General features: G+C 50.6%; 1 protein-coding gene across 1 annotated transcript in view; it reads right to left on the bottom strand.

Annotated features, from left to right (window-relative positions):
• The window catches only part of DNAH17 (dynein axonemal heavy chain 17), a 15,539,113-nt gene that overhangs the window by 2,862,511 nt on the left and 12,653,977 nt on the right, over positions 1–22,625 (bottom strand). The window contains exon 66 of the mRNA XM_086931082.1: positions 4,082–4,204. Within this exon, the coding sequence (XP_086787208.1) occupies positions 4,082–4,204 (123 nt within the window). The remainder of the gene's footprint in view (positions 1–4,081; positions 4,205–22,625) is intronic.

Here is a 22,625-nt window from a genome sequence, read left to right as displayed (position 1 = left end):
GATACACTCCTCCATATATTCCCTATAAGTTGGATCTTTTAATAAGGCTCTTTCAAATGTCCACTGCGTGTTACTTCTTTGTACCTGGCCCAATTTCAAGATCAGTACCAGAGGACTATGATCTGACACTATTCGAGGTTGCTTCTCTATTTGCGAGCCCTGAATCGACGAATTAGAGATTAAAAAATAATCTAACCTGACGAGGGTTTTATGTGGAGCTGAAAAAAATGTACTGCCATCTAAGTGTGGATGTATCTTGGCCCATGGGTCCACCAAAGAGTTGTGAAACACCATATCTACCAGTGCTCTATACACTTTCTTTTTCCTCCCCACGTATTTTCCTCCTAACTGCATAAAAGAGCTATCCGGAATATGGATATTAAAGTCCCCACAGCATACAATAGGCTCCGGCCATTGAGCCAGTTCTACATCCAGAAATTGCAGGACATCCGGATCGTCCTCATTGGAGCCGTATATTGTAACCAAAGTTAAAGTTTCCCCTTTAAAGCAAATTTTGAGAATCACCCATCTACCCCATTGGTCCTCCTTCTTTCTTCCTACTACTACATCTCTATTTCTGCCCAGTACTGCGACTCCTCTCGTTTTTGTCCCTTGTCTAGTATTTGCTAAAACTTTAAACCCCAGCTGTTCCAATAGATATGACCTTGTTCCTTCTATATGGGTCTCTTGTAGACATACCAAGTCCAACTTTAAAGATTTTAACAATGCCGCCACTCTCAATCTCTTGTTAACCTCATTGAGTCCACAGACATTAATCAAAGCGATTTTACAGGTCATCATAATACAACAAAAGTCTTATGAGAAAACCGACTGTTTTTATGTACCGTATATCTCTAAACCTACATCCTGTAACAATGTGCTGAATAAAACCATAAATGCCAAAGATTTGTGCCTTTCCTCCCCCCCTCTCGCCCCCCCTTAACACCCTACCCTCCCCTCCCAACCCCACCCTCCCCCCATTACTGGCAAATAGGTCAAAAATTACCTATGTGTGGCCGCTTATGAATTGCGCCAATCGCATCCCCCCTCAGCCTACATATCCGCCAACTGTAATACCCCATGAGCTACGCCATCTTCATCAAACACTTCTAATAAACACCAATTTCAATCCAATTTCAATCCAACATGTACGATATTTTAGCCCCCTTTCTTACTTACCTTCGAGAAACTGCTGAGCTTTAATCTCTGAAATAAACATTCTTGTTTTCCCTTTTGTTATCACTTTTAGTTTAACAGGGAAAAGGAGGTACGCTTCTGAGCCTAGTGTCTGTAACGGTGCGATCAGCTGCCTAAGCCTCCACCTTCTCTCCACCGTTACATGGCAAAAATCAGGCCTGGCGAAGAATGTGGTACCCTCAAAGGTTCTCTTGCTATCGGGTCTAGCTTTGGCAATAATTTCCTCCCTTAGCAAGAAATTCCCCACATTTACTAGGATCGCTCTGGGAAAAGAGCCATGACCATCCTTTCTCACCCCCTGCTTCACTGTGAATGGGAACCTATGTGCCCGTTGTATCTCCTTCTCCCATTGCCATTCTGACTCAGGAAAGGCCCCCTGCAACAAGTTCACCACAAATCGTCTAATGTCCTGCCCTTCAATCCCCTCTGCCACACCCAGGAGTCTAATGTTATTCCGTTGCTGTCGATTTTCAAAATCTTCCAGTTTCCATTGGAAGTCTTCTGAGAGTTTTTCCTGATCTGTCTTGAAGGTCTGCCAGCTTCCAACATCGTCCTCCAACTTGCCTGTTCGTTCTTCAACTTCATTTACCCTCTCTACCAGTCCATCATATAGTTTGTTCATTTTCCTCATTGTGTTCTGGATCTTTTTTGAGGCTTGCCTTGCTCTCCGGCTTTCAGCCCTGGCCTCCGTTTGCATTTGTTTAAGGGTATTAAACAAGAGGTCCGCAGGAATCTGTTGCGCTGAGCCCCCAGGCGGTATTTCCGTAGTGTTACCATCCCCCTCCCGGTATGACTGCGAAGTTGCAGAGTAGTCCCAAACTAACCGTCTTTGGGTCCCCTCCATTCCCCCAGAAAGCTGTCTGCTTAATTTTAGTGATTTCTTCTTCTGGATAGTATCTTTATCCGTGCTAGACTCTGAACCGGAGGTCCCCTCTGAGCTCCCCACACTGGTTTGATCTGACTCGGAATCCTCATTGAGGGAGTAAAAGCAGTCTCCTTCGACAGACCCTCCTTCACCCTTTTCCATTACTTCCCCCACGCCATCTCTCCTTGCGAGGCTAAGGGGACTGCCCCACGTATTAGGGTCCCCCCCCTTTGCAGATTTCATTTCTTCCTCTAGCAACATTAAGGCTCCCATCATGTCCGCATTACCAATTTCAGCCCGGCCCGAGCCCCCACCGGTTTTGTCTCTGCTGCTCACCGTGTCTGTAGGATTGTGCTTCCTGCCGTCTGTCTGTTCTGCCTGTCCTGCATCAGACGCCTCCGCGAGTGAGACAGGCTCGTGCTCTGGGTCGGGTCTGCGGCGTTGCCTAGCAACCTCAGTCTCTGCATTCTCAGCGTCCTCGAGGACGTTCTCTCGGAGATCTGGATTTCTGCCGGCTTCGCCAGCTCCGCTGATGCCGCTGTCTCTACTGACTCTGCCGCTTTCCATGCCCTCATTGTGCTGTGGTAGTGTTTTCGGGGAGAAAGCCTCTGTTAAGGTAGGCTGGCGCAATGCCGATTCTTTGCCCTTCGGCCTCTCAACGATTCTTCCCGCTTTACTTGCCTTCACGGTCCGGAGTGCCGCGGGGGTGTCCTGTTCGTTAGGGTTTGCTTTTGCCTTTTGCTCGGTTTTCTTCTTTCCTAATGGGGCTCCCGTCTTTTGGATCGCACCGAGATTTCGTGCGGGGCCATTCATATCCTCAGCGCCCGCAGCCTCTATCCCCGTCACCGGCTTTTCCTTTTCCCTTTCCTGCCTCGTAGTCCGTACGGGCATTTTGGCCGCTTGTGGCTGCTGTTTCTTCTTGAGCCCAAACGCGCTCATCAGGACTCTAACTCTTCTCTTGAGCCAGATTATACCCAGCAAACTCCTCGCAGTATAATTTATGGCGTGCTCGTAGCTCCTCACTCCAAATGTGCCAAATGAGCCCCTAGCAACCTGTAGCCAGCATTCCGTGTCGATTCAGGGGCCCTTTAGGGGTATTCAGCATCGCCAAATCATATGTCTAGAGTTTTAAGGCTGGAGAGGGGATATGTGCGACTGCTCACCGCACCCCAGCGTCAGCCATCTTGCCCAAAGTACATGGTATCAATTTAGAGAGAGAACAGCTGGGCTGTGGGTCTGATTAGCAGGCCCACAGCCACACTAAAGTCAAAAAACCAGAGTATCACAGCAAAAAGTGGGGGTGACCATAGGAAGCAGACCCTACTCTCCTACACATAGTACGAGGAAATATCAGCCCTAAAAGTACAACTTTTCCTACCTTTTCTAGGAATTATAGACATTGTTTCAAGTTCTGTGCAGCATCTAAAGCATGGGTCTGGTTATACATATACATAGGACCTCATTAAGACGAACCCCTCTAAGTCTGATGGGACAGGTACCAAAAGTTACTGGCTACATCAGAATAACAAGGTCTGTGGGAATACCACGGATTTTTTCAGTTTCACCTGAGAATTGGGCTTCCAAAAGCAGCTGAAATACCGTGGTGAATCGCAGTGGGAAAAAAAATACAAGAGTGGAATCAGGCTTGTAATTATCGATTTTCCCAGAAATACTTCTTTCTACAAAGTTACAGCTAGCCCCCGTATTGGTAACTCCGAGTTGTGAAGTTACCTGCATAGTATGGACTTTATAATATCGGAAACCATAGCTATTATTAGTAAGTAATTTAATCATTGCTCAATATCCTTTTAGAAATGGGGCGTTTTTTCACCCAGTCATGTTGACTGCTTCGCGTAGACGAGATATTTGGGTGAAAAACTCGGGAACTGTGGTATTTCCACAAATCTTGATGCCAGCTGTAAATCTTACTTCGAGCAGCACTGGACTAACCTGTACATTAGTAATTGGGCCTTTTTCGGTGAAAAGGGGGGTAAGTGAAGATTACTGAAATAACCTTACCTTCCTTTTTTGATGGTGTTTCGACCCAGTAAAGGGTCTAGCACTGGTTCCACTGTCTCCTCTATATTCTCAATAACTAACACATCCCCATTGGAGACTGCACTTTCAATGCTGTCCAAATAGCTATAGAAAAAGTAGAAACAATAAGTGAAAATTCAACTGGGATAATAAGAAGTGTTTTGAGAAATAGTTTCGAACAATAAGCAACCAAAACAGTGTCTATATGACAAATCCTCTAATAAAATCGATTAAGCACACGTGAAATAAGTGAGTAGAAAAATGGTTGCTTTGACAGTTAACTAAGCTGCATTGCTTCAATCAGTGTATTTGCATATGTTTTTGGAACTTTCCGTTAAGAATGTTCAACAAATCTAAACGGTCAAGTAACTTTAATTTTCTCATCCTCGGTGCTAATAGGATTTCCATGTCTGTGTCAGTGTTATGCACTCCTTTGTTAGCACATGTACATGCACTATCCTCCTGTGTCATATTTGAGTACTTATTTGCACTACAGTCAATTACTGCTTTTTGTCTTACAGAGCGATATTTTTGTTTTCTAATCCTTTAATATGCTAATAAACATTTTTTTAGTCAATAGTATTTTATTGAAAAACAGTGCTAAGAACATAGCATCTTGATACAGTAAGGACACATCTACCATGACAGTTAAGCGTATATAAACAATTGGAGTAACAATATTAGTGACATGCATTACAAGAATAGTAATGAGGACGGTACAGATATGGTCACAAAAGAGGGTGTCAACCATCATATGGGTAAACAGTTGGTTAAAGGCTGAAACCATCAATAAATCTGCAGTTAGACATTTATAGCGATTATGTATATTGAGATGCCATGGAAACGACAAGATAGGAATTTTCTTAAAAACAAGAAAATTAAAATGAGGGGATAGAAACGGGAGAAAGGAAAAATGGGTATGAGAGGTATCTGGATAATCCACGACTGTAGGAGAACAACAATAAAAAAATATGTACGCTACAGGACATACTGGCGAGAGATCGCTGTTCTCTTCTTAACTAGAGAATATGTCTAGAACAGGCTTTCTAGGGGGTTTGTTCTTTTGTAAATAACTATCTAGCACATTACAACCTTTTTGGGATGACAATAAGACGTGGGATTTTTTGGAAAAGATATTGTCTGCATTTCTTATGAAACAGACTTGCGCCCACTTTTAGAAATGGGTTCTCTGGTTGGCAGTGGTTGTACCCTGTCCAAGTAGGGACCCTCACTCGAGTCAGGGTAAGGGAGTCACACAGCTACAACAACCCCTGCTTACACCCTTGGTTGCTTGGCACGAGCAGTCTGGCTTATCTCAGAGGTAATGTGCAAAGTGTTTGTAAACACACACAGTAACACAGTGAAAATACTACAAAAAGAGTCTACACCAACTTAAAAAAAACAGCCAATATTTATCTGAATAAAACAAGACCAAAAGAAGAAAAATCCAACATGCACAAGTCAAAAAGCACAAGTTACTTACCTTCGGTAACAATATATCTGTAAGAAACATTGGTAGTTATAGATTCCTTACCTTAGAAATACCCCCAGGCAACAGACTGGATCCGGAAAGTTTTTTGTCAGCAGTACCCCTGTGCATCGGTAGGCATCGTCGTGCGGCTCCGCGTGCGTCATTGCTGCCGGGATGACGTTGTCGGAGCTACTTAGACGCGCCCACGCACGCTGACGTCAGTTCTATACTCAACTTTCCGCACCAGGAACGCAGAGCCATGCAAGAAACTGACCACTGGTGCCATGAAACTAGGGCCCTGAAAGGGATAACCTTAACCCTAGAAATCGGTTCGCAAAACGGGGAGGATGGGTGAGGCGGTACGGAATCTATTACTACTAATGTTTCTTACAGATATATCGTTACCGAAGGTAAGCAACTTGTGCATCTGAAAGAAACACGTAGTGATAGATTCCTTACCTTAGAATAGATACCCCAGCAATACCAAGCCCGGTGGTGGGCCGGTGAACCAAAATCACACCAGAAAGTCCTGGAGAAAAGAACGGCCAATGAAGCCGTCTCTCCGGACTTGGCTGTCCAGGCAGTAGTGCTTGGTAAACATGTGCAGCGAGGCCCACATAGCTGCCTGACAGATGTCATGCAAGTGAACTCCTCATCCCAGAGCAGTAGTGGCTGCCGTCGCCCTTGTAGAGTGGGCGCGGAACCCCACCAGAGGCTCCTTTTTAGCCAAGGAGTAACCAGCCTTTATGCACAGAACGACCCACCGCGAGATGGCCCGCTTGTGCACAGTCCGACCTTTCTTGGCACCTACGTAGCCAACAAAGAGCTGGTCATCCACCCGGAACTGTTTGGTGCGGTCTAGATAGAAAGAGAGCACACGTTTTGGGTCCAGACGGTGGAGCCTCTCTTTAATCTTTTGAGGGATGCGGAGGGGGAAAGAAGGTGGGCAAAGTGATTGTCTGCCCAATGTGAAAAGCACTGACAACCTTTGGCAGAAAAGAAGGACGAGTCCTTAGAACAACTTTGTCCGGATGGACAGAGAGAAAAGGAGGCTTAGAAGAGAGAGCCTGGAGCTCACTCACCCTTCGGGCAGAGGTGATGGCAACCAGGAAAGCAGTCTTTAGAGTGAGGACAGGAAGAGGGCAATTGTGAATTGGCTCAAAGGGAGCGCACATCAGAAAAGTAAGAACGAGGTTCAAGTCCCACTGAGGCATCACAATAGGAACAGGAGGAAACATGTGCATGATGCCTTTCAAGAATCTAATTACAACAGGGGACTTGAAAAGGAAAGTCTGATCTGGAAGCCTTAGAAAGCCAGAAATGGCTGAGAGATAGCCCTTGATAGTCCCCAGGACAGAGCCCTGCTGGGCCAAAGAGAAAAGAAAAAGAAGAACCTCTGAAAGAGGGGCGGAAAGGGGATGCACAGCCTTTGCTGTGCACCATGCCACAAACCTATTCTGCCTGCAGGCGTCTACCGTCTTAGTGGAGGGACGCCTGGTTGCCAAGATAACATTACAGACTCCGGTAGGCAGGTGGAAAGACATCAACTGCCGCCGCTCAATCTCCACGCAAGGAGGTGGAGACTGGACAGGTTTGGTTGGAAGACCGTCCCCTGCTGCTGTGACAGAAGATCCTCCTGAAGAGGCAGATGAATCTAATGCTCATACTGAGTAGCTCTGGATACCATACTCCTCAAGACCAGTCTGGCGCCACAAGGATGACTTGGGCCTGGTCGCGCCTGATCTTCTTCAGCACTCTAAGCAGAAGTGGTATAGGCGGAAAGGCGTACAACAGACCGCAACTCCACTCGCGATGAAAAGCGTCACCGAGCGAGTGCAGCCTGGGAAATTCCACCGTGCAGAAGTGATTACATTGTGCGTTCTCTTCGATGCCGAATAGATCTAACCAAGGCTCTCCCCATTGCTGAAATAGACCTTGTGTCACGTCCGAGTTCAGACGCCATTCGTGATCCATCATGCACCTGCGGTTGAGTTCGTCCGCCCTGGCGTTCAGAGAACCTGCCAGATGTTGAACCGCCAGGGACATACCCTGATGTTCTAGCCAAGCCTAGAGGAACAGACCCTCTTGTAAAAGGGTCCATGACCCCACTCCAACCTGTTTATTGCAGTACCACATAGCGGTGGTGTTGTCGGTGAACACCTGCACTACTCTCCCCACAACAGAAGGAAGGAATGCCTTCAGTGCAAGTCAGATCGCCTGAAGCTCCAGAAGGTTGATGTGGAGCTTGGACTCCGCCGGAGACGAGAGGTCTCTGATCTCCTCCTCCCCCATGTCGCCACCCCAGCCTGTCACAACTGTATATTCCGGTTGCAGAAGGGAGCAGGATCTGCCATTTACCCAATTGCGATTCGTGAGCCACCACTGAAATTGCCTTGCAAAGCCCTCTGAGATCTGGACGAGATTGGACAGGTTGCCTTGGTGCTGTGCCCACTGGAACTTCAGGTCCCACTGCAGAGCCCACATATGCCATCTGGCATGATCCAAAAGCAGGATGCAGGAAGCCATCAGACCCAGTAGTCTAAGCGTCATCCTGACCGAAACCCGGGACAGAGGCTGAAAGATCAGAATCATAGCCAGAATGTCCCGGACTCGCTGCTTGGGAGGATAAACCCAAAACTGCGCCGAGTCCAGAACCACTCCGATGAAAAGGAGCTTCTGTGAGAGAATCAGGTGCGACTTCGGCACATTGATGGAGAACCCCAGCAAATGCAGGAGGTTGGCCGTAGTCTGGAGGTGGGAGACAACTGCCTGGGGCGAGCCCGCCTTCAACAGCCAGTCGTCGAGATAGGGGAAGACTGAAATCCCTGATCTGCGCAGATGAGCTGCAACCACCGCCATCACTTTTGTGAACACCCGAGGGGCGCTGGTAAGGCCAAATGGGAGCACAGTGAATTGAAAATGCTCGTGGCCTACCGAGAATCGCAGGTAGTGCCTGTGGGCAGGCAGGACGGGAATATGGAAATAGGCGTCCTGCAAGTCCAACGCCACTATCCAGTCTTGCGGGTCTAAGGCAGACAAGACCTGAGCAAATGTGAGCATCTTGAACTTCTCCTTCCGGAGGAAGCGGTTGACATTCCGAAGGTCTAAGATAGGACGCAGGCCCTTGTTCTTCTTTGGAACCAGAAAGTAGTGGGATTAACAACCACAATCTACTTCTGGCATCGGAACGCGCTCAATGGCCCCCTTGGCCAAGAGAGCTGCAACTTCCTGCTGCAGAAGCGTCAAGTGATTCCCTGACATGCAGTGGTGCTGAGGTGGCATGGCTGGAGGGGTGTCTGGAGGGGAGAGAGTAGCCCATTCGGACAATTTGCAGCACCCACTTGTCCGAAGTGATGTTGCTCCAATGGTGGAGATTATGGCGTCTTAGTCCATCCACTGGCATCTAATAGGCCTGAAAGGTTGGACTAGGAGGGCTTGGAAGTGGATGCTGCGGGGGTGGAAGTGGACTGACCTGCCCCCTGAACCGCCTCGGCGGTTCCCACGTCCGCGACCACGCTGAGGTTGTTGCTGCTGCAGAGTTCTGTGGCTCTGCAAACGCTGTCGGGTGACCCTTCAGTGGCCACAAAAGGAACGAAAGCAGAAGGCGGAGCAGGCCGCACGGCCGACAGACTCAGGCACTTGGCCATAGCCCTGGAGTCATTGAAACGCTCCAACGCACTATCAAAAAAAACTGTAAAAAAGCGAATGCCATCAAAGGGCATGTCCATCAGAGTTTTCTGGACATCCCTTGAGAAGCCAACTGTCCTCAACCAGGCGAGGTGCCGAAGCACCACCGTCGTGGAAATCGACCTGCCCAGTGAGTCGGCGGTGTCCAACACATAATGTATGGTGAACTTTGCTGCGTCTCACTGGGTCGCAATTGCCTGGGAAAGAACTATCTGTACCACCTCCGGACAGTTAGGCAGCACCTGCGCAACTGTGTCCCACAGAGAGTGGGTATGACGACCCAAGAGGCATGCTGTGTTCATCGACCGCAGCCCTTTGATGGCAGATGAAAACAGTTTCTTACCAAAGTGATCCAGATTCTTGGATTCCCTATCCAGAGGTGCAGTAGGGAATGCGCTCTGGGATGTAGAGGCTTGGACAACCAAGCTCTTCGGGGTGGGGTGTTGGGTAAGAAAAAGGGGTTTGCCCGGAGCCACGTTCCTATCCACAGGAGCCCCTGTGTTGGGCCTGGACCAGGTGCCCAAAAGAACAACAGATAGTGCTTCATTAAAGGGCAGCAAGGGCTCCAAAGAGGTAGCCGCCGGTTGGAGCACTTCTGTCAGGAGGTTAGTCCTGACGGCCACCGTAGGGAATTCAAGGGGGAAAGGCTCAGCCGCCTTTTGCAACACCACTGCGTAACTGGCTCCCGCCTCCATAGCCAAGGTGGGGGGAGACAGCATGCCAAGGTCAGGTGAGGTGTCAAGACCATTGGCCTCCCCCAAATCCTCTGCCAAGTCCTGATCATGAGCACAGTCCTGTGCAAGAGGGTCCTCAGACCCCTCCCAGTCCTCACCTTCCTCCGAAGTCTGTGGAACTGACTCAAAATAAGGAGGAGGGATATAGGGCACAAAAGGGCCCATCAGCGTCAGTATCGGCGTTGGGCGACGTCGATCCGGCACGTGTGTGGTTCGGGCTGAACCTGGGGATGACGTCGTCCTGAGGAGCGGGCAACATCAGAAGCAGTGCTGGGGAGATCAGCGCCAGTGGAGGTATCACTAGATCAACCGGCGTCGATCAGGATCCGATCCCGGATCCTTGGGGGGCCTGCGGCACCGGAGCCGCCAGCGACACCGGGGCCAGAACCGCTGGGGAAGGCAAAGCAGGACCCCTAGTCAGGCCCGAAGGCGCACCGGAGGGACCAGACGGCCCAAAGAGTCAGGCCATGGGAGCAAGAAATGCTTGCACCTGGGCAGGCGTCGCCCCCGTACCCGAGAAGGGGGGTAGACTGGGGGCGACGTCTCAGGCTCCGCCGGAGCCATGGGGGTGGCACCGCCCGCACCCTCAGCCACGTCGCGTGACTGGCGAGGGAAAGTCGAAGAGCGACAATGCTTCTTCGACTTGTTCTTGGAATGCTTCGACTTACCTGACCCCGAGTGCGAAGACTGATATCCAGAAGAATGATGGTGGCGACTCTGCGACCGGTCCCTCGACCTCCCACGGGACCGGGAGCTCAAGCAGCGCAGAACCAACTGCCGGACTTCAAGCAACTTTCCGGACCGCTACAGCAAAGTCTTTGGTGCCATAGCTTGGCAGTCAAGGCACGACTTGGGGTCGTGGTCGCTCCCCAGGCTGTAGAGACACATGCGGTGTGGATCCGTCGCCAACATCATGCAGTGACAGTCTCCACAGTTCTTGAATCCGGTAATCCCTATGACTCCAGGAGTCAATCGACTTGAAAAGATGAGGTAAAAGGCCTAAAAAAATTCAGTCAAAAAGTGACTGGGGATACTTGCTCTTCCCGGATCTGCGTTTGCTGGCACAGAAAAAGAAAGAACTGACGTCAGAGCGCGTGGGCATGACTAAGTAGCTCCGACAACGTCATCCCGGCGCCAACGACTCACGCGGAGCCGCACGACAACGCCTACCGACGCACAGGGGTACTGCTGACAAAAAACTTTCCGGACCCAGTCTGACGCCTTGGGGTAATTCTAAGGTAAGGAATCTTATCACTACGTGTTTCTTTCAGATATCACATTTAAGATAGCAAGCAAGTTTGGTCCATAGAAATCAATGGACGTGTTTCTTTTAGCACAAAGTACCTTTTTCCGAAGGGCTACTCCCTCCCCTTCGAGCCAACCCCTGAAAACATTCCACCTCAGCACCACTGCATGTCGGGGGATCACTTGGCGCTTCTCCAGCAGGACTTTGCGGCCCTCTTGGTCAAGGGGGCCATTGAGCGCGTTGCGACACCAGAAGTAAGTCATGGTTGTAATTCCCACTACTTTCTGTTTCCGAACAGGACAAGCGCCTGCGTCCTATCTTAGACCTTCGAAACGTCAACCGCTTTCTCCGGAAGGAGAAGTTGGCCCCCTTGGCCCAGAGGGCCGCAACTTCTGCTGGAGCAGCGTCAAGTGATCCCCTCACATGTGGTGATGCTGAGGTGCATGGCTGGAGGGGGTGTCTCGAAGGGGAGGGAGAAGCCCCTTCGGACAATTTGCATCACTCACTTGTCTGAAGTGATGTTGCGCCCTTGGTGGAGATGATGGCATATTCGTCCACCCAGTGGCGTCTGATGGGTCTGAAAGGTCAGACTAGGAGGGCTTGGAAGTAGATGCTGCGGGGTGGAAGTGGACTGACCCGCCCACTGGTCCCCTGAACGGCCTCAGCGGTTCCCACATACGTGACCACGCTGAGGTTGTTGTTGCTGCTGTGGTCTGTGGCTCTGCGAAAGCTGTGGGGGACCCCTTCCGTGGCCACGAAAGGAATGAAAAGCAGAAGGCGGAAGTGGTAGTATGGCCGAAAGACCCAGGAACTTGGCCGTAGCCTGGGAGTCCTTGAAGCGCTCCAAAGCACTATCTGCCTTATGGCATCAAAGGGCATGTCCATCAGAGTGTTCTGGACATCCCCTGAGAAGCCAGTTGTCCTCAACCAGGCGTGGCGCCGAAGCACCACCATCATGGAAATCGACCTGCCCAGTGAGTCGGCGGTGTCCAGCCCACAACGTATGGTGAACTTTGCTGCATCTCTCCCGGCTGCAATTGCCTGGGAAAGAACTACCTGGGCCTCCTCCGGGCAGTTAGGCAGCACCTGCGCAACCTTATCCCACAGAGAGTGGGTATGAAGGCCCAAGAGGAATGCGTTGTTCACCGACCGCAGCCCTAAGCAGGCAGATGAAAACAGTTTCTTACCAAATTGATCCAGCTTCTTGGATTCCCCATCCAGAGGTTCGGTAGGGAATGCGCTCTGGGTTGTAGAGGCTTGGACAACCAAGCTCTCAAGGGTGGGGTGTTGGGTAAGGGAAAGGGGGTCGCCCGGACCCGGGCGATGGCGTCTGGCCATGTTCCTATCCACAGGTGCCCCTGTGTTGGCCTGGACCAGGTGCCCAAAAGAACCTCAGATAATGCTTCATTAAAGGGCAGCAAGGGCTCTGAAGAGGTAGCTGCCAGTTGGAGCACTTCTGTCAGGAGGTTAGTCCTGAAGGCCACCGTAGGGAGTTCGAGGTGGAGAGCCTTGGCCGCCCTACGCAATCCCACTACGTAACTGGCTCCCTCCTCCTCGGAGCCTCCCCCAAATCCTTTGCCTAGTCCTGTTCATGAGCACAGTCCTGTACTAGAGGGTCCTCAGACCCCTAACAGTCCTCACCTTCTTCCGAAGTCTGTGGAACAGGCTCAAAATAAGGAGGAGGGACATAGGGCACAAAAAGGCTCATCGGCATCGGTATCTGCGTCGGGCGGCGTCAATTCAGCACTGTGTCCAGGCTGAACCTGAGGACGACGTCGTCCCGAGGATCAGGCGACGTTGGAAGTGGTGCCAGGGAGATCGGCGCCGGTGGAGGTATGACTAGGTCAATCGGCATCGATTAGGATCCAATCCTGGATGCTTGGGGGGCCTGAGCTGCCGTAGAAGGCAAAGCAGGACCCCCAGTTGGGGCCGCAGGGCCCGCAGGTGCACCGGCGGGGCCAGACGGGACAAAGAGTCGGGCCATGGCAGCAAGAAACTCATGCACTGGGCAGGCTTAGCCCCAGCATCCGGAAAGGGGGGTAGACTGGGGAAGACGTCGCAGGCTCCGCCAGAGCCACGGGGGTGGCACCGCCCGCTCCCTCAGCTGCGTTGCGTTACAGGTAAGGGGAAGTCGAAGAGCGACGATGCTTCTCCGACTTCTTCTTGGAATGCTTCGACTTACCTGACCCCGAGTGCAAAGGCTTGGATCCATAAAAATGATGGTGGCGACTGCCGGACTTCAAACAACTTTCGGGAATGCTCCTGCAAAGTCTTCGGCGCCATGGCCCGGCAGTCGGGGCGCGACTTGGGGTCGTGGTCACGTACCAGGCAGTAGAGACACACGCGGTGTGGATCCGTCACCGACGTCATGCGGTGACAGTCTCCACAGTTCTTGAACCCGGGCATCCGTACGACACCAGGAGTCAATCAACTCAAAAAGATGAGGTAAAAGAAGTAAAAAAACTCAGTCAAAAAGAGACTGGGGGTACTTGCTCTTTCTGAATCTGTGCTTGCTGGTGCGGAAAAAGAAAGAACTGAGGTCAGCGCGAGTGGGGGCGTCTAAGTAGCTCCAGCAATGTTATCCCGGTGCCAACGACGCACACGGAGCCGCACGTTGACGCCTACAGGCGCTCAGGGGTACTGCTGACGAAAAACTTTCCGGATCCAGTCCATCGCCTGGGGTAATTGTAAGGTAAGAAATCTATCACTACGTGTTTCTTGCAGATATCACATTTAAAATATCAAGCAAGTTTAGTCCATAGAAATCAATGGATGCGTTTCTTTTAGCAGAAAGTACCTTAGAGGCGTCAAAAATGAAAGACGAGGCAGGTGCAGTGGAGGTGAGGGTTCTGAAAAAGCAAAGGGTGGCGTCAGTACCATACTGCCTTGGAAGATGATGCATCAGTTCCTTAATGCTGGGTAAGGGAGGTGATGAGCTGGTTTCCAGACATGCTGCCTTGGTTAATTACTGTGTTGTCGATGACGAATCAGCACCTAGGGACAATGCGCCGCAAATCCAGACGTGCTGCATCGATGCGACAGTGGCGAAGCAGGCACTGCAGTGATTTCTCAGCCACGAGCAGGTGTTGCGTCGGAGCGGGTATCACAGACGTCAGTGACACAGTGCTTGAAACTCATGCTGTAAAGTTTTTTATGTTGCGCTGCGATGGCAAGCTGGAACCTACGGCAAAAGTCGCTGTCAATTCACTGATTAGGAACCACGCTTCATGGCAGGTAGCAGGGATGCGTTGATCGTTTTCAGTGATGCATCGCGAAAACAGGCGCTGAGAGTCGACGTGTGGACTTTCTTCTTCAGATCATCAGATTCTACTTCCCAGGGCCCAGGAAATAGACTTGGCAACACTAGGCAAGTCAGCACTCTCAGCAGAAGAGCCCAGGCACTGGTAGGTGAAGTCTTTGATGGCCTGAGACTTCTTAACAGGACATAAGGACACACAAACTCTTTTAGAACCTTGGCAGCAGAATATAGAAAGCAAAGTCCAGTCCTTTCACTCCGAAAACAGAAGCAGCAAGCAGCAGGCCATCATAACAACGCAACAGGCAAAGTGGCAGTCCCTCCTATAGCATCCAGCTCTTCTTCTTGGCAGAATGTCCTCAGTCCTGAAGTGTTTCGATTTTGGAATGTCAGAGGTCCAATGCAAATCCCCCTTACTGCCTTTGAAGTAGGATAAGTTCAAAGGTAAGCCGCGTTGCGTGACGGGTGAGGGGAAGTCGAAGAGCGACGATGCTTCTTCGACTTCTTCTTGGAATGCTTCGACTTACCTGACCCCGAGTGCAAAGACTTGGATCCATAAAAATGATGGTGGCGGCTGCCGGACTTCAAGCAGCTTTCGGGAACGCTCCTGCAAAGTCTTCGGCGCCATGGCCCGGCATTCGGGGCACAACTTGGGGTCGTGGTCGCGTACCAGGCAGTAGACACACGCGGTGTGGATCCGTCACCGACGTCATGCGGTGACAGTGTCCACAGTTCTTGAACCCGGGCATCCCTACGACACCAGGTGTCAATCAACTCAAAAAGATGAGGTAAAAGGAATAAAAAAACTCAGTCAAAAAGAGACTGGGGGTACTTGCTCTTTCTGAATCTGTGCTTGCTGGTGTGGAAAAAGAAAGAACTGAGGTCAGCGCGCGTGGGGGGTGTAGGAAGGTGGATATCTGACTATGGTTACCCCCAACTTTTTTTTCCTGGTGTTTTGCTGGTTTTCCGACTTAGCTGGCCTGGGACCCTGCCAATCAGGACCCCAGGCCTACTGCTCTCTCTCTAAAATGGATTCCATGTACCTTAGGTACATTTCCAATTGGGACTGGACCACCTTATCAGACCCTGTAACTCAGGGCATAGGTGTACCCAGGGCCTACCAGGGGCTGAAGCATGTATTATGCCACCCCTGGATGGCCATCTAAATCTGACACAACTGGCTGCACGACAGCTGGGGCAAGGTGGTGTAATCACCCGTTGCTTTAGATATAGTATACCTATATCTAACCCTAAAAATGGACACACAGATTCCTATCAGTCACTCCTATGGCAGGCCTTGACAATCCTGAAGGCAGAGTGCTTGGAATCGTGTGAAATGGTGCTCTGGCATGAGCTGAGCCCGTTTGCAGCTTGCGGAACCAAGTCCTAATAGCTGTTCCATGATAACGCATACCATATACTCTTAAGTGCATTATAATCCTCGCGGTTAAATGCTATCTTTGGTATTGCTTTATCAAAACATGTCGAGTAAGGTGTCATACGAATTGGAATACTAACCCCTCGCCAATTCTGGCGACGGGGTTAGCATTCCACCCTTCTAGAGGGACACAACATGTATGTAACTGTGAACCCCGGTTAAAGTTAACTGAAGCCTCAGCTCCACAAAATGGATGCTGCCACCACAGACACGAGTCTGACCTCCTGCTGCTGGGAGTCCTTCCAGCGAGGAGAGCTTGGACAAAGGGTTTCGTGTCAGGGGCGGTGCTAGCACCATCCCAGACAGGGTTTTATGTATCCTGGGTAGGCAGGGCTTTACAGGAAGGTGACTGCAGAGTGGCACCCCGGTGCTCACTACGCATCTGCCGGCTAGAACCAGTTCCAGGGGCACACCAGCCCCTGGCCTGGGGAAAGTCCGGCATGGGAGAGGGGTGTAACCACCCCCCTTCCTGGTCCCACCCCTAGGGCAGGACCTAGTTGCGTACCCACCCCTTTTCTTAAGGATAAAGGCAGGAGCGGTGACCCTTCCAAATTAGATCATCTTTGAATCCTGAAACTACTTTCTGCGAAAGGAACTCATGACTTCTTCTCAAGATTTCTCCCTTGTGACTAAGGAGTAGTCACCCTGCATCCGCAGGCACCATCTAAGAACTCTGCGGTTTGCTGCACGTCCTTCCTCAGGAATCCGACCGACCAGCACGACGAGACCCGGCTTCCCTGGCACCTCTGACCTCTACCTACCTCTACAGCTAAGCTGAGAACCGTAGGTGCGACGAGACCTCGAGGGACCGGCCATCATCAGAACTGCACGACTTCTATCCAGCACGACCGCCGAGGGATCCTCTGGTGAGTGCTTTGGGGTCTGAGAAGCCCCGACCCTGAGCAGCTCCAGCACCGAAGTCCAGCCTCCCAGCATCTCCACGATCTGCGTGGGGCCCTTCTGCTTTTTGCTGCTCACCACATTGTTTGGCTACTAGCCCGCTGGCTTGTGGCCTTCTTAACGACGCCCGATGACATCACTGCTGCTGGTCTGGTTGCTCCAAACTGGCCCTTGCTCCCTTCCAAAAGAGGAGCACCCCGGACCCTCCTGGTCCACACCAGACGCCATTTTGAGTCCACCGCGTGGGCTTGAATTTGCCAAGACTTGTTGCCCCAATCCTGGGTCCAGCGACGTCGACAGCTTCATCCATCGTGGGACAGCTCGCACCTCCATCCTGGTCGCCGACAACGCCTCCTGGTCCGTGAGATCTGCAGAGCACAGCGTCGCCCACTCACCTAGTCGAGGTGACTACCATCCGGTGCCCTCCTGGTGCCACCTGACTACTGGCTAGTAGTCACGAACTTGGTCCCCTCTGCTTTCAGGTGTCATCCATCTTCGATCCAGGCTTGGATCAACTCGAACTATCTTCACTGGTCGCCTGCCAGCAACTCCTTTCTTCAGGCTCCTGGTTCGTCTACGAGGATTCCCGACGTCTTTTGAGACCTATGCAGCTGCAGCCCCTGGGCTAGGTAAACTCGGCATTTCGGTGCCCCAGCATAGCCTCACTATCCAAGGGTCAGGATCCACTGTCGTTTTCGATCTACCTAGTCGGGTTCGCCCGAGAACACTAACTTTGTGAAATCTAGCTACCATAGACTTTGTCCCGCATCCCGCGTGAGAGTGCATACTCTGCACCCGAGTCCCCTAGGCCTCCTTCTAGTAATCTGAAGGTTCAGTAACGTAGTCCTAGCGATTCCAAAGCCTATTAGTACAGTACTTACCTGCTAGTAATTTCGCATTCCACTTCCATAGTATATGGTTTGTCGTGCCCCTCGGGCATTTGTGTAAATTGTGCAACTTGTAGTATTTTTATAAGAGTTTTGTTGTGTGCTTAGTACCCTGTCCTCATAAAGAGTACAGGGCTGTTGTGATTCTAATAAATACACTGTTTATTTTCATAACACTTGTGTGGTGTCCTTTCACTTGGTGTTCAAGGGGTATATGTGATGGTATAACAGCTGGCTTAACACGCCCTCTAGAGTTTAGCCCGAAGACTGCTCGTATCCACGCTACTAGGATAGCTGGTCTAAGGTTGACTTACAACCAATCACCATAAGGGTTGTCTGGACTGATACATAGTGATCACTAGAATAGTGAGCACTGCATATCAGGCCAACTTCTCACATTGGTGAGCAGCGGTTGGGATTTGAGCTTGCTGTTGTTTTACCACACGTATCCTAAGAATATCTTGTGAAAGATCACATAAGTACTTCAGGTACATATAACTTAGCTTAGAACACTCTGAGTTCTACTGAACCAGCTGTTGTAGCTCGTCAAGGCTTAGCACACCTTGGCTGCAACTCTTAGCAAGGGATCAGTAGGCAAACATATAGTGTAGGTAGGTGCATCACTTACACCACACTAGAATCAGCATGTCAGACAAAGGAGGAAACTCTGAGTCTCCCCTTGTGTCAGTGGACCCTCCACAGGTCACTTCCAGATATGCTGCTCTTAGCTTCCAGGAGATGAGACAAGTGTGTACCTCCAGGAAACTAAAACAGGGGTCTAACCCCACAATTCCTTTTCTGATTGGTCTCTTAGAGACTTATGATGCTAGGAGGGCTGGTAACACAGAACCTTCTCATCCAGATGGGAACATGCCCCCCCTAGAGGGAACCTCAGGTGACCCTGACCTTATCCATCTCTCTGCAGAAGGTGAAGAGGAGGATGAGGATCTAGAGCCATCTGAGGACGAGGCAGACAAAGGTCCAGAAGTAGTTAGCCAGCTAACTAGGGACAACTTAAGCAGGCATGAGAATGGTACTAGGAGATCCCTGGGGCCCCTCTCAGGCCAGCTTAACATTGGGAATGGACGAGTTAGGTCTCTATCAAGGGGCTCTAACAGATCCATTCGAACCAATGGCTCTTAGGCCTCTTCTCACAGAGGGATGACATCCCCTCAGAGGAGAGTATATGAAGCCAAAGTAAGGGAAGTCAATCTGAGGATTGAAAGGGAAGAACTTGCCCTGGCCAAAGAGAGACTTGCCTTTGCTAGAGAGCAATAATTGAGTGGGACAAATTCCACTGGTGGCAGCATTCCCCCAAGGGAAAACAGGAGTTTAGATACTAGGCACCTGAGTAAGATAGTGCCCCCCTTTAAACAAGGGGATGACATCCACAATTGGATGACTGCTTTGGAGAGGGCTTGCACTGTACAGTGTGTCCCCCAGAGTCAGTGGGCAGCTATCTTGTGGCTCTCCTTTGAAGGCAAAGGTAGAGATAAGCTCCTCACTACTAGAGCTGAGGATGCTAACAATTACCAAGTCCTGAAGAATACACTGGTTGATGGGTTTGGTTTAACCACTGAACAGTACAGGTTGATGTTCAGAGACACCCAGAAAACTCAGTCTCAGGATTGGACTGACTTTGTTGATTGTGCCGCTAAGGCTTTTGAAGGCTGGCTACTGGGAAGTAAGGTTACTGATTTTAAAGGATTGTACAATCTAATTATGAGAGAGCAAATCTTAAGTAATTGTCAGAACCAGTTATTACACCAACACCTGGTAGACTCTGATCTGACCCCTCCACAAGAATTGGGTAAGAGGGCAGACAAATGGGTCAGAACCAGGGTCAGGCCTAAGAACCAGGGTGGTGACCAAAAGAAGGAATCAACCAAGCCTCAAGAGAAGGGTGGGAATAAATCTTCTGATCAAACCACAGGGCCCCAAAATTCCTCTGAAAAGGGTGGGTCCCAAACTTCTCCCAAAACCCAAAAGAAAACCACCCCCCTTCCTGGTCCCACCCCTAGGGCACGACCTAGTCGCGTACCCACCCCTTTCTTTAGGATAAAGGCAGGAGCGGGGACCCTTCCAAATTAGATCATCTTTGAATCCTGAAACTACTTTCTGCGAAAGGAACTCAAGACTTCTTCTCAAGATTTCTCCCTTGTGACTAAGGAGTAGTCACCCTGCATCCGCAGGCACCATCTAAGAACTCTGCGGTTTGCGCACTTCCTTCCTCAGGAATCCGACCGACCAGCACGACGAGACCCGGCTTCCCTGGCACCTCTGACCTCTACCTACCTCTACAGCTAAGCTGAGAACCGTAGGTGCGACGAGACCTCGAGGGACCGGCCATCATCAGAACTGCACGACTTCTATCCAGCACGACCGCCGAGGGATCCTCTGGTGAGTGCTTTGGGGTCCGAGAAGCCCCGACCCTGAGCAGCTCCAGCACCGAAGTCCAGCCTCCCAGCATCTCCACGATCTGCGTGGGGCCCTTCTGCTTTTTGCTGCTCACCGCGTTGTTTGGCTACTAGCCCGCTGGCTTGTGGCCTTCTTAACGACGCCCGACGACATCACTGCTGCTGGTCTGGTTGCTCCAGACTGGCCCATGCTCCCTTCCAAAAGAGGAGCACCCCGGACCCTCCTGGTCCACACCAGACGCCATTTTGAGTCCACCGCGTGGGGTTGAATTTGCCAAGACTTGTTGCCCAAATCCTGGGTCCAGCGACGTCGACAGCTGCATCCATCGTGGGACAGCTCGCACCTCCATCCTGGTCGCCGACAACGCATCCTGGTCCGTGAGATCTGCAGAGCACAGCGTCGCCCACTCACCTAGTCGAGGTGACTACCATCCGGTGCCCTCCTGGTGCCACCTGACTACTGGCTAGTAGTCACGAACTTGGTCCCCTCTGCTTTCAGGTGTCATCCATCTTCGATCCAGGCTTGGATCAACTCGAACTATCTTCACTGGTCGCCTGCCAGCAACTCCTTTCTTCAGACTCCTGGTTCGTCTACGAGGATTCCCGACGTCTTTTGAGACCTATGCAGCTGCAGCCCCTGGGCTAGGTAAACTCGGCATTTCGGTGCCCCAGCATAGCCTCACTATCCAAGGGTCAGGATCCACTGTCGTTTTCGATCTACCTAGTCGGGTTCGCCCGAGAACACTAACTTTGTGAAATCTAGCTACCATAGACTTTGTCCCGCATCCCGCGTGAGAGTGCACACTCTGCACCCGAGTCCCCTAGGCCTCCTACTAGTAATCTGAAGGTTCAGTAACGTAGTCCTAGCGATTCCAAAGCCTATTAGTACAGTACTTACCTGCTAGTAATTTCGCATTCCACTTCCATAGTATATGGTTTGTCGTGCCCCTCGGGCATTTGTGTAAATTGTGCAACTTGTAGTATTTTTATAAGAGTTTCGTTGTGTGCTTAGTACCCTGTCCGCATAAAGAGTACAGGGCTGTTGTGATTCTAATAAATACACTGTTTATTTTCATAACACTTGTGTGGTGTCCTTTCACTTGGTGTTCAAGGGGTATATGTGATGGTATAACAGCTGGCTTAACACGCCCTCTAGAGTTTAGCCCGAAGACTGCTCGTATCCACGCTACTAGGATAGCTGGTCTAAGGTTGACTTACAACCAATCACCATAAGGGTTGTCTGGACTGATACATAGTGATCACTAGAATAGTGAGCACTGCATATCAGGCCAACTTCTCACAGGGGGCGTCTAAGTAGCTCCAGCAATGTCATCCCGGCGCCAACGACGCACACAGAGCCGCACGTCGACGCCTACGGACGCTCATGGGTACTGCTGACGAAAAACTTTCCGGATCCAGTCTGACGCCTGGGGTAATTGTAAGGTAAGAAATCTATCACTACGTGTTTCTTGCAGATATCACATTTAAAATATCAAGCAAGTTTAGTCCATACAAATCAATGGATGCGTTTCTTTTAGCAGAAAGTACCTTAGAGGCGTCAAAAATGAAAGACTAGGCAGGTGCAGTGGAGGTGAGGGGCTGAAAAAGCAAAGGGTGGCGTCAGTACCATACTGCCTTGGAAGATGATGCATCAGTTCCTTAATGCTGGGTAAGGAAGGTAATGAGCTGGTTTCCGGACATCCTGCCTTGGTTAATTACTGTGTTGTCGATGACGAATCAGCACCTAGAGACAATGCGCCGCAAATCCAGACGTGCTGCATCGATGCGACAGTGGCGAAGCAGGCACTGCAGTGATTTCTCAGCCACGAGCAGGTGTTGCGTCGGAGCGGGTATCACAGACGTCATTGACACAGGGCTTGAAACTCATGCTGTAGGGATTTTTATGTTGCGCTGCGATGGCAAGCTGGAACCTACGGTAAAAGTCGCTGTCAATTCACCGATTAGGAACCACGCTTCATGGCAGGTAGCAGGGATGCGTTGATCGTTTACAGTGATGCATCGCGAAAACAGGCGCTGAGAGTCGACGTGTGGACTTTCTTCTTCAGATCATCAGATTCTACTTCCCAGGGCCCAGGAAATAGACTTGGCAACACTAGGCAAGTCAGCACTCTCAGCAGAAGAGCCCAGGCACTGGTAGGTGAAGTCTTTGATGGCCCGAGACTTCTTAACAGGACATAAGGACACACAAACCCTTTTAGAACCTTGGCAGCAGAATATAGAAAGCAAAGTCCAGTCCTTTCAATCCCAAAACAGAAGCAGCAAGCAGCAGGCCATCATAACAACGCAACAGGCAAAGTGGCAGTCCCTCCTATAGCATCCAGCTCTTCTTCCTGGCAGAATGTCCTCAGTCCTGAAGTGTTTTGATTTTGGGATGTCAGAGGTCCACTGCAAATCCCCCTTACTGCCTTTGAAGTAGGGTAAGTTCAAAGGTAAGCCGCGTTGCGTGACGGGTGAGGGGAAGTCGAAGAG

The sequence above is a fragment of the Lissotriton vulgaris genome, chromosome 7 (assembly GCF_964263255.1).
Source record: "Lissotriton vulgaris chromosome 7, aLisVul1.2, whole genome shotgun sequence".
Classification (NCBI taxonomy): Eukaryota; Metazoa; Chordata; class Amphibia; order Caudata; family Salamandridae; genus Lissotriton; species Lissotriton vulgaris.
Note: the sequence above shows the minus strand (reverse complement) of the source record. Positions and strands in the feature narration are given on the sequence as shown.